This window comes from Apodemus sylvaticus, chromosome 17, assembly GCF_947179515.1.
Source record: "Apodemus sylvaticus chromosome 17, mApoSyl1.1, whole genome shotgun sequence".
NCBI lineage: Eukaryota > Metazoa > Chordata > Mammalia > Rodentia > Muridae > Apodemus > Apodemus sylvaticus.
In genome coordinates this window covers 62,184,446-62,197,914 of record NC_067488.1, presented here as the reverse complement: position 1 = coordinate 62,197,914, position 13,469 = coordinate 62,184,446, and the positions used below count along the sequence as shown (strand labels likewise).

General features: G+C 42.8%; 1 protein-coding gene across 6 annotated transcripts in view; it reads right to left on the bottom strand.

Moving 5' to 3' along the window:
• Pphln1 (periphilin 1) overlaps nt 1-13,469 on the bottom strand; it is a 90,232-nt gene that overhangs the window by 19,843 nt on the left and 56,920 nt on the right. For all 6 annotated transcript variants that reach the window (XM_052161736.1, XM_052161737.1, XM_052161731.1 and 3 more), the window contains one exon: nt 5,986-6,126. In XM_052161736.1, coding sequence (XP_052017696.1) covers nt 5,986-6,126 — 141 coding nt within the window. The remainder of the gene's footprint in view (nt 1-5,985; nt 6,127-13,469) is intronic.

Genomic DNA, 13,469 nt, shown 5'->3' with positions numbered 1-13,469 from the left:
TCTGCAAGACAGCAAGAATAAAAAAGATTATTTTCAGCCACATTCCTACAATTGTGTTGATTTTGATATAATTAATTATATTTCCTAACTTCAAAGATTCACAAATGATTAGTACAAGTAAGAAATTGAGCATTCTGTGCAAATTCATATACTGTAGTTATTCTTTGGCCTTACTCATGAGGTGGCTTAAAATTAACACACTCAGAATCTATGAAATGGGGATACACTTACCGGACACCTCAGTGGCCTCTCCCGTCTTCCCCACTGGTGCTCTGCAGGCTGCTTCAGGGGAGAGTAGACCCAGTAGGCTGCATCACCAACTGAGGTAAGTGGCCCAATGGTGAAGCAGTAGCTTTTTCTGGTTGGATCTGAGCCCTGATCCATAGGAGGGAAGATCTGGTACTGTACGCATGCTCAAAAGTCAAAGACCCTGGTAGAGAAGGCACCCCTATATTTTGCTTACATGTATACGGTATGCTTGTTCCTTGCCATCTAAATGACTGTTGCCATCTAAGCTTCGTTCTGTAGTTACTTGTGACTGTAGAGACTAAAGCATGGTCTGTTTGAAGTAAGTGATGCTGCGTGCTTGGCTCTAAATATGACATCTATGTCACCAACTTCTAGGTTTGAGGAACACTGAGGAAGAGAGACCAGAGCATAGTGTTGAGATAGCATTTCATAGGCCTGTGTACTCTAGAATTTTTTTTTTTTAAAGACAGGGTTTCTCTGTATAGCCCTGGCTATCCTGGAACTCACTCTGTAGACCAGGCTGGCCTTGAACTCAGAAATCCGCCTGCCTCTCCCTCCCAGAGTGCTGGGAATACAGGCGTGCACCACCACTGCCCGGCTTACTCTTGAACTCTTAGCAAGTGCGGTCACACTGCAGAAAACTGGGCCCCTCGATGCTGCACCCTAGGAGGAGCTGATGAGGTCCCACCTCCCATGGGATTTATGTACACTGCTTGCTACTGCATGAAGGAGAAGTATTTTCTTTTGTGATTGATGTAGCCATTGGTGAATTGCCTGCGCCCTTACAAATAACACTGTATCCATGTTCACATAAGTAACCCTAATTAAACTTACTAACTCAGACAAACAGATGAGACCTTGGTGCTTTATAATGCATAATTCTAGGTGTGTGACAGCCATAGCATTAACGTCAATCCTAATAGAGCTCATTCCAAATGTTTCCTCTCTAGTAAGTGCAGGTGAACTCTCCAAAGCAGCTCACTGTGTGGCAGTCTGGTGGTCCCACCTTTGGCATCAGCCACCAGAAGCACTTGAATGATTAGGTCACAATCTTCAAGGAAGAAGCATTTGTCTTAGTGGAGGTACTATTAAACTGCAATGGCTGCTTAGGAGATCATTTCTCATTTATTACATCTTCACATTCAAACGCACAGATTTCAAGTGAAATACACTCAAGTGAGTGACATTTCTATGCATTATTATTACATTCAATTTCAAAACTTTATAGATTGAATATGTTTTAACCAAGTTAACATGGCTACAAGTGAGGCAACCAGCTCTTGGAAATCACATTCAAAAATATAAAATTGACACATGATGAAACAATGGAAAGGCTAAGTAATTTCAGAGGAACTTACACATAGAATTAAGATAATAGTGGAACACATGGAGTAACCTGTGTGGCCCTCAGGTGGCCTTTTCATGATGGGCCTGGCTTTCCACTGGTTTGGTCACTGTGCAGTAGGCCATGAGGAAACTCCAACAAAAAAAGCCTTAGCTGGACAGTGGTGGCGCACGCCTGTAATCCCAGCACTCTGGGAGGCAGAGGCAGCCAGATTTCTGAGTTTGAGGCCAGCCTGGTCTACAGAGTGAGTTCCAGGACAGCCAGGGCTATACAGAGAAACCCTGTCTCAAAAAAAAAACAAATCCAAAAAACCAAAACAAAGAAACAAACAAACAAACAAAAAAAGCCTTAGGGTTAATTTAATGTTCTCATTCTAAGGTGCAACTTTACAGTGATTCATGCAGAGCATGTAGAGAATTCCTCTTAATACAAAAAATGTTTACTAAAAGGCAGGAATGTGTGTCGTTGTAGACTGTGCACACACATGCAGATGTATGCCATGTAGGGTCAGGTGCCTGGGCTTCTAGTTCCGTCGTGTCGATTCTCTGGGCTGGAAGGGCAGGGCTTTATCACTGAGTACTTTTTTTTTTTTTATGTATGTTTTTTTTTTATTCGATATAATTTATTTACATTTCAAATGATTTCCCTTTTCTAGCCCCCCCACTCCCCGAAAGTCCCGTAAGCCCCCTTCTCTTCCCCTGTCCTCCCACCCACCCCTTCCCACTTCCCCGTTCTGGTTTTGCCGAATACTGTTTCACTGAGTCTATCACTGAGTAGTACTCTTGCTGACCCTAGAGATCCTCTCTTGTTGTGCCTAATCTAAATCATAAAATGTCTGAAAGTCTCTGTACTTGTTTGTATATCAGAACTATGTATTTACCAGCTCACTTTTCTGTCCACGTATCTATATACTAAGGAACACTGGCAGTTAAAAGTAGGATGAAACATTGCACGGAGTCACGTCATGGCTTCTAAATGCCACACTACTGTCTGTCGTCACCTTAAATACAATGCCATAGACATACAACTGTCAAAACTCATTCAACCGAACAGCCATACATTTTATTTGTTCACTAACTGAATCTCAATTTAAATTATAGATGTGTAGCTTTTCTAACCCATATTAAGGTGGTAACTGCTTACAGCTTTTCACCTATAAGTAACAGAGTTCAGCAAAAAGATCTAATTACTTTATTCTAAACACAGAATGTCGAATTAGCATTAACTAGAAATGTGAGAAAATTCAAACCTTAATGGCCCACTCATACCTACTGAGTGAGAATATGACTTTTAAGGAAATACTCAAGTGATCAATGAGTGCTCTTTAGGGCTCTGATACCTAACAGAATGTTTATGCTACATACAAAAAGTCCTACTTCTCGCCTTTAAAAAATAAAAAAAAAATTTACCATTACTGTGTGCATGTGCATGATTTATTTGGGCATGTGTGTCTTATACCCATGTGGAGGATGAGGGGCAACTCTTTGGAGTAGGCTCTCTTTCACTTTTCCACGGGTTCTAGAATTGAATTCAGGATGTCAGGGTGTATTACCTTACTCTGCTAAGGATCTTGCCTGTCCTTTATCTTACAACGAAAGCAATTGAGAACTATATAATCTGCACCTTGGCTTTGAAGATGAAGAACTTGAAGGCTCTGCTTTCTCCTAGACAAGTTTGTCACTGAATGCTGGGCACCCCACAGCTTCTGTCACCTTAATACTGTCATCTGAACATACTTGTATAAGCACCCTATACCTAGTTAAATTTTATTTGTCTTTGAAGAAAGAAGAGGCTTTGTGAAAGTAACATTGGATGTCAGGACACCAAGAAACCAGAGGATCTCACAAATAGATTATTCTAAGCACCACTTTATCAAAGCATAATTGGCCCTTGAATCAGTCAAGGGACTGATGCAAACATTCAAATGAATGTGACTCTCACATGGCCTCGAGGATTAGATCTCCTTGGAATTAATAAAAGGCCAGGGGAAATTCTACAATCTGTGCTATAGGCTCAGAAGACAGGACTATCAACTCGAACCAAAATTTAACATGAAAGATGCTTCAGACTTGGCTAAGGCTAATTAATAAAATTCTGTCCAGGGATGAAAAAGTGACACTACATCAAAGGAATGTATCCCTACACTGCAATAACCCAACAGTCTACCCCATGTCCCCACACTGAGGTATCCCCCGAGTCTACCCCACAGCCCTACACTGAGGTAATTAATCCCACCTGTCTACCCCATGTGCCTACCTTTGAACTTTAAGAACTGCAGTAGTGTGTGCTCACTATGAAATTTTCAAGTAGAATTTTATTTAAACTCTAATATTGCCTCAGTTAAATGACCTTAGGTTGAAGCCTATGGGGAGCTGAGGAGATGGCTCAGCATTAAGAGCACTGGCTGCCCTCCAGAGGAACCAGGCTCAATTCCACACCCACATGGTGGCTCACAACTGTCTAGAGTTGCAATTCTGGGAATCTGATGTCCTCTTGTAGCCTCTGGTGGCATCAGGAATACAGATATACACGAAGGCACAAACTCATACACATAACAATTACTGCTGTTCATTTAAAAATTGTCAAACAATCCATATACATAAAAAAATGTAAGGAGAAATTACTAAAAACCAATGTAGCTATCATCTTGTTTTCATAGACTTCCACGACTTCCTACCCATTGATATATAATCCTTACATTAGAAAAACATTATCTTGAAAATTATTTGCTCTACTTAAAAATTAGTAATATTTTTAGCCATACACTTTTTTTTCATGTGCTAGCTTCCTGAATCTGGGGGGAGGAGGAGGATTCTAGCCTTAATTCTTGCTCATGTGTGAAAACCAGTCTCTAACAAAGAGCACCCCAGAGATCGGTCTATTTTATACAGCAATTCTTACTTTTTCAAGGCAAGGCCTTATGATATAATATAGACTTAACAAATAAGTTCTCTCCTGCCTCCATTTCTCATTAACAGTTTAGATTTCAGGTACCTGTCACCTTGCTCAACTATTTTATAATTCTTTCAGGAACCATTTTAATCCTCCATAATACCAAAATGTAGTAAATCCATTTCCTTTCTTTATCCTCCCTCCCTCTTCTCCTCCCACCTCACTGTCCCTTCACCTGACCCTGTTCTCTGACCCTGGCTGGCTGGCCTGGAACTCACAGAAATCCTCTAGCCTCTGCCTCAGCAACAGAATGAAAAGTGTGTACCATCCCCCACCCCATAGCTGGCTCTCTTCATTTCTTTGGGTCACTAGACGTTCTACAAGTCTCAGCATGCTTTAGCAGCAACTATTCCATGAGTCTCAACAGCAGCTATAAACATCTTTCTACTCCAACACGTGTAGGTTTCCACAGAGAACTATAAAAATTGGTCTCATGCTATATAATTTACAGTGCACCATCAAGTATACTCAGATAACTTTCTCAGGATCAAAGATACCAACTACAAATAACATTACAAAGAAAACAGTGAAAATAGTCACAGAAGACAACACAAAATACCCCCTTCCAGAGGACCTGATTTGAATTCCCAGTACCCACACAGATGCTTGTAACAGTCTAACTCCAGTTCCAAGGGATCAATACCCTCTTCCACCCTCTGAAGGGACCAGGCAGACATGTAGTCCACAGACATACATTTAGGTAAAACACCCATATACAAAAGCATATAACATAAAAATTAAGAAATCTGAAAGAGAGCACAGCACAGGAAGCAAAGAGAAGAACACTAACATACTCATCCAGTCAAACAGCATCTTGAACAAGCACTGTTAAGGGTGAGGCTGAAGCCGGGCAGGCAGTAACAGCCTCTGAGGTTAAGTGACTCAGGAACCACTGGTCACTGTTAGGGTTAGGACTTCCCCATCCTCCATCCAGCAAACACACTCACGAGTCTGCTACATGAAACCATTGTTGTATGTGGTAGAGACAATCCACTAGGAAGAACAAAGTCCTGCCATTGTGAACTCTCTATTACAGTAAAGAGATGCAAGGAGGCAAACACATCAAGTGAAATTAACACAGTGGCTAAAACCATCCACCCAGCATCAGGGAAGCTGAAGCAGCAAGACTGCAGTGATGGCTTCAGTTCCATATTAGCAAGGCCACAATATGAGATCCAACTGGGAAACAGAAAGAAATGGCAGGACCCGCAGATGGAGACTGGTGTATCCTAGGTCTTCCTGGATAGCCAGTGTAGACCATTTCATTGGTTCTGAACTAAATAGAACCCTGTCTCAGAAAAGAAAGAGACCCATGGAACACCTGAGGTTTTCCTCTGGCCTCTACACACATTCAGTCAAACTCTGGATTCAGTGCAAACCCTCTTGTGTGCGAGTGAGAGAACTCAGCAGCGGTGCGTGTTGGAGGCCGCCATTCTCACCTGCTCAATCTCTTTGGTCTTTAAGGCGATGGCTCTCGAGCGGCTGCTAATCTGGCTGTCTTCATACATCTCTGTGCCATCTGTAGTGTTGGACTCGGGTTCCTCTGTCTGGTCAATAAATAAAGGAGCCGTGGATCCCGCCTTAAAAACAGAGGAAGTCCACAGTTAGTTTCCTGAAGGACACAGAACATTTAAGATGGTATATGTGATCACTAAGAAGATTATATTAAAAGGAAGTGCTGTTTAATCACTTTTAAGAAGAGAAAATGTACACTGACATGATGCATAAGGAGTGTATATGAGGAAGTCCAGAGGATATGATTGCTACTTTTCTCAATTTGTTGTGAGACACAAACTAAAAGAATAAAGAGCTGGTTCTAAGAAAAAAATCTAAAAAGTGAAAAATGCTGTGCCAGATTAAACAAGAGAAAGAAAGGAAAACCCAAATTAGTAAAGTTAGAAATAAAAAGAAAAGCATTCAGACGCCTATGAAATTCAGAAACCCATGAGGATATAGGTTCTAAAGCCCTACTACCTTAGTGGTGAGGATATAGGTTCTAAAGCCCCATTACTTTAGTGGTGAGGATATAGGTTCTAAAGCCCCATTGTTTTAGTGGCTGGAGAGATGGCTCAGCAGTTAAGAATACCATGTACTCCAGAGGGTAAGGTTAGTTCCAACCAGCCACATGGCAGCACAGTGAAGGCAGTACCAAGGGAAGGCATATATATTCAGACAGAAACTCATATATATAAATTAAATAAACAGCTGAAAGGGATTCATTATCAGCAATAAAACTGGTTCAGTAATCACGTTTCCCAATGTAGAGGCCCACAACCAGATGTACTCAACCCAAAATCCTACCAGAATGCCAAAACTACTTATTTGATCCCATAATTGGAAAACAAAGAAACAAACAAACAGAAATCCTCCAAACTGTTTTTATGAAGCCGGTATTCTTCTGATACTAAATCCAGAGAGGCAGACAAACAGACAGACAGAGACACACAGACACACAAGAAAAATACAGAAGGATCTCTCTGATGAGCATGGATGCAAAATTCTCAACTGAACTTAAGAATCATATCAAGATCACTCATCATGACCAAGCTTTATTCAAGAGATGTGGGGATGATTCAAATATGTAAATTAATAAAACCTGTCCAACAAATAAATACTCTCAACAGAGAGCATATATGGTCATCTCCTTAAAGGCATCCCTTCTTGATAAAAGTCACAGAGCCTTTAAAGAGGAACCATCTCTCTGTCATAACAGAGAGATGGCTGTGTAAACAAACCTAGTCAGTCATCATGTTGTTAAGTGAAGAACTCTGAAAGTCAAGTTCCAAGGGAAGGGTGCTCACTGCATCTACTACTATTCCATGCAGAGCTTGAAATCTCAGCTCGAGCAGCGAGACAAGCACAAACACCTCTACCATCCCTTTGTAGGGGAACAAAAAGGTGTATTTAACCTAAGTCTCCTGCTCAGGGTCCAGCACTGAAGGGAGCCGAGGAGAAGCTGATACAGAAGCCATGGAGGGATGCTGCTTACTGGCGTCCTCGGCATGACTTCTCATACCCCAGGACAGGCTGCTTTGGGGTTGCACTACCACCCAGTAAGGTGGGCCCTCCCACATCAATTCATCAATAAAATGTCCTACAGGTCATATATGCCATGTGCCTGCTTATCTATATGAGTACTATATCCATGAAATAATCCAAGAGGAGTTATAGAAAGTTGTGAGGGACCATGTGGGAGCTGAGACCCCAACCTAGGTAAACACTTTTTACCACAGAGCCACTCTCCAGCTGAACCACACCATCGCACCAAATTCTTATTGTTGACAAACACTTACAGCAAGTGAACAGGATATAAAAGCATCTGAAACCTTGAAACTGTCTAGACCAGTGGTTCTAAATGTTCATAAGTCTGTGACCCTTCCTCATGCTGTAGTAACCCACAACCATAAACTTATTTTGTTGCTACTCCATAACTGTAATTTTACTACTCTTATGAATTATACATAACTCTATTCAGATGGTCTTGGACCACCCTGTGAAAGGGATGTCTGATCCCACAGGGGTCTCTATTTACAGGTATAAAATCACTATGCTAGAGGAAAAAGTAGGGGATACATGGCTACAAATAGGCACAGGTAGCCGTTGGGAACAGGATCTGGCAGTGCAGGAAATGAGGCCAACAACAACAAAAAAACCCACTTCTGTCCAGCAAAGGAAAGTGCCGAGTGAGTGGAGAGGAGGCCGACAGAATGGGAGAGATATCTTTGCAGCTATACATATACCAGAGGATAGTGTCCACAATACACGAGGAACTAAAAAACAGATACATGAAGAAAACTCAATTTTAAAATGGGCTACGGAATTGAACAGTAACAAGAAATCCAAATGGCTAGTGAAAACTTAAAATCTTTTCAGTATTCATAGCTCTGATGGAAATACAAATGAAACCTACTCTTAAGATCCAACCTCAGCCGGGCGATGGTGGCGCACGCCTGTAATCCCAACACTCTGGATTTCTGAGTTCGAGGCTAGCCTGGCCTACAGAGTAAGTTCCCGGATAGTCAGGGCTATACAGAGAAACCCTGTCTCTTAGAAACCAAATCCAAAAGATCCAACCTCACACCTCAGATAGAACGTCACCATCTGTGGTTACATGTGGTGCAGCTGCAGGCGATGGGGGCGCCTGTGCAGTGCTGTCAGTACTGTCAGTGCTGTCAGTCGGGAGGGTAGAGTACTACCTCCCCTCCCTCCCTGGCCGCTTCACACTGCAATGGCAGCTGCAACCAGAAGTCCCTTTGACCAAGTCACACCTCTCCTAGGCATGAACAAAAGGATTTGACATCTAGTTACAGAGTTACACTCATGTTCAGTGTCACACTGTTTACAACAGCTAAGAAACAGAATCAACCATGGTGCCATCACCTGATGTAAAAATAATACAAATGTGTCACCTAGACACAACTGAATTTCACTCAATTCTAAAGGAAAGTGAAATCATGAAATACACAGCTAATGGAACTTGAAAAAAAAATTATCCTGAGGTCACCCAGACACCAAAAGACAAACACTACACTTTCTTCCTTATGAGGCCTAGCTTCATAATTCTTTGTTTTGTGGGCTAAACCTGAACTCCATGTGGAAGCCAGGAAGCTAGGAAACAGGCAGGTGGAGTACATTTCGGGGTACAAGGGAAGTTGAGAGACTGAGGCGAGGGGCAGGAAGGGTCAAGCAAGTAGGGGAGTGAGAAGGGAAGAGACGAAGGTGTGGGAGCGTTAACCACAATGAAGGGTAGATAAGATGGGGACCGACAACATCAGAGCCGAAGGAAAGAAAAAACTTCTACCGGGACAGAACACATGACACATGAAGTGAGGGATGGGAAAAATGGTAGCTAAAGGGTTAAACTGGGCGAGGGAAAGGGGATGGAGTAGTCAGTAGGATAACCAAAATAAGAATGAAAACACCCACCAGTTTGGGTACTAACTAAAAACAACAACAGAAATTAAATGTTAAATGAGTTTGAACAGACAATGCTACTTCCAGAAGATGAGGGTTATTACATGAAAACCTCAGTGCCAGGCTCTGAGTACCACTCCACAGGCTGTTGATCAGGGAGGCCACAGAGACACTGAAAACAATACATTACTGTTGGGTGTGTACCACAAAAGTTTAAGACCGTATTACTGAAGACAGCCTATACTGCTTGTAGGACACAGAGAAACAATAGAGTGGATCAGAAAACTAAATCAGAGCTGGAAGACAGTGCACTGCCCTTGGGAGAGACCCCCAGGAGTGTTCCTGAGCACCGGATCTTGCATACGAAAATGGCATTGGGTAAGAGGTGCCCACGAACACAATATGGCAGTCTGTGTATGGGCAGTCAACTGCTCTCCCGCCTGGATTTCAGAACTGCTGCACAGCAAAGAATTTACACCTAATAGAGCAAAGAAGATCAAAACCCACTATCTTAGGGTTTTTCTCTTCCTGCACAAACATCATGACCAAGAAGCAAGTTGGGGAGGAAGGGGTTTATTCAGCTTACACTTTGCTGTTCATCATCCAAGGAAGTCAGGACTGGAACTCAAGGAGGACAGGAAGCAGGAGCTGATGCAGATCATAGAGGGATGTTTCTTACTGGCTTGCTTCCCCTGCCTTGCTCAGCTTGCTTTCTTATAGAACCCAAGACTACCAGCCCAGGGATGGCACCACCCACAAAGGGCCCTCCCTCGTTGATCACTAACTGAGAAAATGCCCCACAGCGAGATCTCATGGAGGCCTTTCCTCAAGGGAGGCTCCTTTCTCTGTGATAACACCAGCCCGTGTCAAGTTGACACACAAAACCAGGCAGTACAACTGACCCCTTGTAACTTGACACAAAAGCATATCACTATTAAGCCTCAACCCTTACTTTATTATACATTCACAAGGCCTAGAAGCTCAGGGCTGACTCTAGTTGGCTGTCTTCTTTCATTTTTTTTATTTAAAAAAATTATTATTATTTTAAAATTATGTATTTGTGTGCTAGTGCGAGATATCATCAGCTTTCAAACCACTGGAAATGGAGTTACAGGTCTAAATAATTTTTTAAGTCCTACAGTCTTTACATATTAAAAGTCAAATCCATTTAAAATGTCCAATACCTTTTAAAATTCAAAGTCTTTTAAAAATTCAAAGTCTCTTAACTAAGGGCTCCAAAGGGCTCCACTAAAATACTTTCTTCCTTCAAGAGGGAAACATATCAGAGCACAGTCACAATCAAAAGCAAATCTCAAACTCCAATAGTTCAATGTCTGGGATCCACTCATGATCTTCCAGGCTCCTCCAAGGGCTTGGGTCACTTCTCCAGCTCTGCCCTTTGTAGCACACACCTTGCCTTCATGGCTCCAGCTGCCTGTACTCCACTGCTGCTGCTGTTCTTGGTGGTCATCTCATGGTACTGGCATCTCCAAAACACTGCTGTTTTCCGCTATAACTAGGCCTCACCAATAGCCTCTCATGGGCTGTCTTCATGGTGACAAGCCTCTGCTCCTATGCATGAGCCCTTTAGTCCTGGGCCATCAATTGCAACTAAGGTTGCACCTTCACCAATGGCCTTCCACGGCCTCTCGGAATGCTGAGCCTCAGCTGCTCTTCATGACCCCTTCATGCATTCAACACCAGTACCACCTGGGTGACTCTTCCACAGTGCCAAGTGCAGCCACAGCACAACGTACAACTGTGGCTATCCCTGGAACACAGCCTCTGTGCTCTCAGAAACACTTCCCAGAAGATTTCACCTTAGTGATGCTGGCCTCTTTCTAATCACCGCTAATTTCTTAGCTCCAGCTAACCAGCATCAATAGTCCCAGTAACACAAAGGTTTGATTTAGTAGTTCTGGTATCTTGTTACTCACAGCTGATTTTGCAGCCCCAGCTAACCAAAACCACAGAATCTTCACAATTAAAACAGCAACAGCCCTGATAAAAGTCTTTAATCTTCTCTCTGAAATTTCACAACCCAGGTCTCCATTTTCTGCACTGTTCTCAACATTATCTTCCAAGCTCCTACAGAACATTCCACAGAGCTCTTAACACCAAATGGATCATCTATCCCTAAGTTCCAAAGTCCTTCCACAATCCCCTCCCCCCTCCAAAACATGGTCAGGTTGACACACTACCCCACCATATTGGTACCAATTTGTCTTGGTCAGGCTTTCTATTTCTGCACAAACACATGACCAAGAAGCAAGTTGGGAAGGAAAGGGTTTATTGAGCTTACACTTCCACAATGCTATTCATCACCAAAGAAAGTCAGGACTGGAAGTTAAGCAGGTCAGGAAGCAGGAGCTGATGCAGAGGCCATTCTTACTGGCTTGCTTCCCCTGGCTTGCACAGGCTCTTATAGAACCCTAAAATACCAGCCCAGAGATGGCACCACCCACAAAACCAGCCAGTACACTCGCTCTTGGAAAGCTGCAGGCCTAAAGAGGTAACACATTGACATTGATGGGCTAATGGACATGGTTTTAAACTGCCTTCGAAGTGTTTGTGTTTATATCACAGATCTGTGCTGCCCCCAACTGTAAACAGAGAACCCTCTGATTGCAGCTGGTAATGGTGTATGCACAGATGAATACTGCTGAGTGCTGAGAGTCAGCAGCGATGAGCACTCGGCCGGAGACGGACCATTGCTAGGAACGCTCTCCCCAGGGCCAGGGAACATCTAAGATGGGAAAGAAAGAATATAAAAGCCAGAGAGCAGGAAGGAATGCTTGACATGCTGTCTTCTGGCCTTGACTTCATGGCTGTCACACACGGGGACTCAAAGCAGTTGTGTCACCTGAACAAGGCCTACATAGGATAAAGATAGTCACGATTACATCAGGGACAGAAGAAGACTGAGGTCCCTGCCCTAGCACAGTTGCTATTGGCGGCTGCTGGCTGCTGGGAAAAAAGTCACATTTCCTTCCGAGTGATCTCTGGTGGACTGTGCACAGATGACACGTGTGCACAGGGCAGCACTGACTCAATGGGTTTCAAACATAAACATATCATTGGGAGAATATAAAGCTAGCGGGAGAATGTGAGGAGATATGTTAGGGAAAGCCCAGTTTTAGTTGGATTGAAGGGAGAGACAGAACACACTTGATCAACATATGTACATACGTGAGAAATTTTCAATAAATTAAAATAAAATTTAAAAGATAAACTCAAAGAGAACTTTTGGGATGAGCTCTCTGCTCTTCTGTCACCTGAGGAACAGAATCCTCCCTCCAAACCACAGAGCATTCAAGGGATCACATCAGAACTCAGGACCATTTCAGACTCCAAGGCTAACAGCACCCAGACGCCAGGCCGCCCTCAATTCTGGACTGCAAAAACTTCCCAATCTCGGTATCCAGGGCACAAGTGAACAACACATCTTCCTGTACTCAAAATACATGAGTTTTGGAAAATAGTGAAATCACAGCTAACAGGAGACTCTGTAAAAGCAAAGAAAGTAAGGAAAAAGAATGGAGCCGACAGATGGAGCAAATGAAAGTGCTTGCTGATGCTAACGTCTGATCCCAGAATACCATGGTGGAAGGAGAGAAGCAACTCTAAAGTGGTGTCTCTGACCTCCACATATACTTAGTTGAGTGTGTGCGAGCGTGCACACGCGGGGATACACACACACACACACACAGCCATCCATCCGTCCGTCTGTGTCTCTCTCATACATATATCTCCCTCTCCCTCTCCCCCTCCTCTTTCTCTTCTCCCCCTCCCACAAAATCTTAAAAGGAAAAAAAACCAGACAAGATATATGGACTAGTATGTAAAGGTATTTGCGGCTCAAGTCTGGTGACCCGAGTTCATTATTCTAAATTATTAAAATAATCAACATTAAGTAAACAATCCAATTATTTCCCTTATCTATGCTTCAAGTATTACTAAGTGCTAAGAACAACTTGACATATTTTATATATTTACTTAAGGATATTCA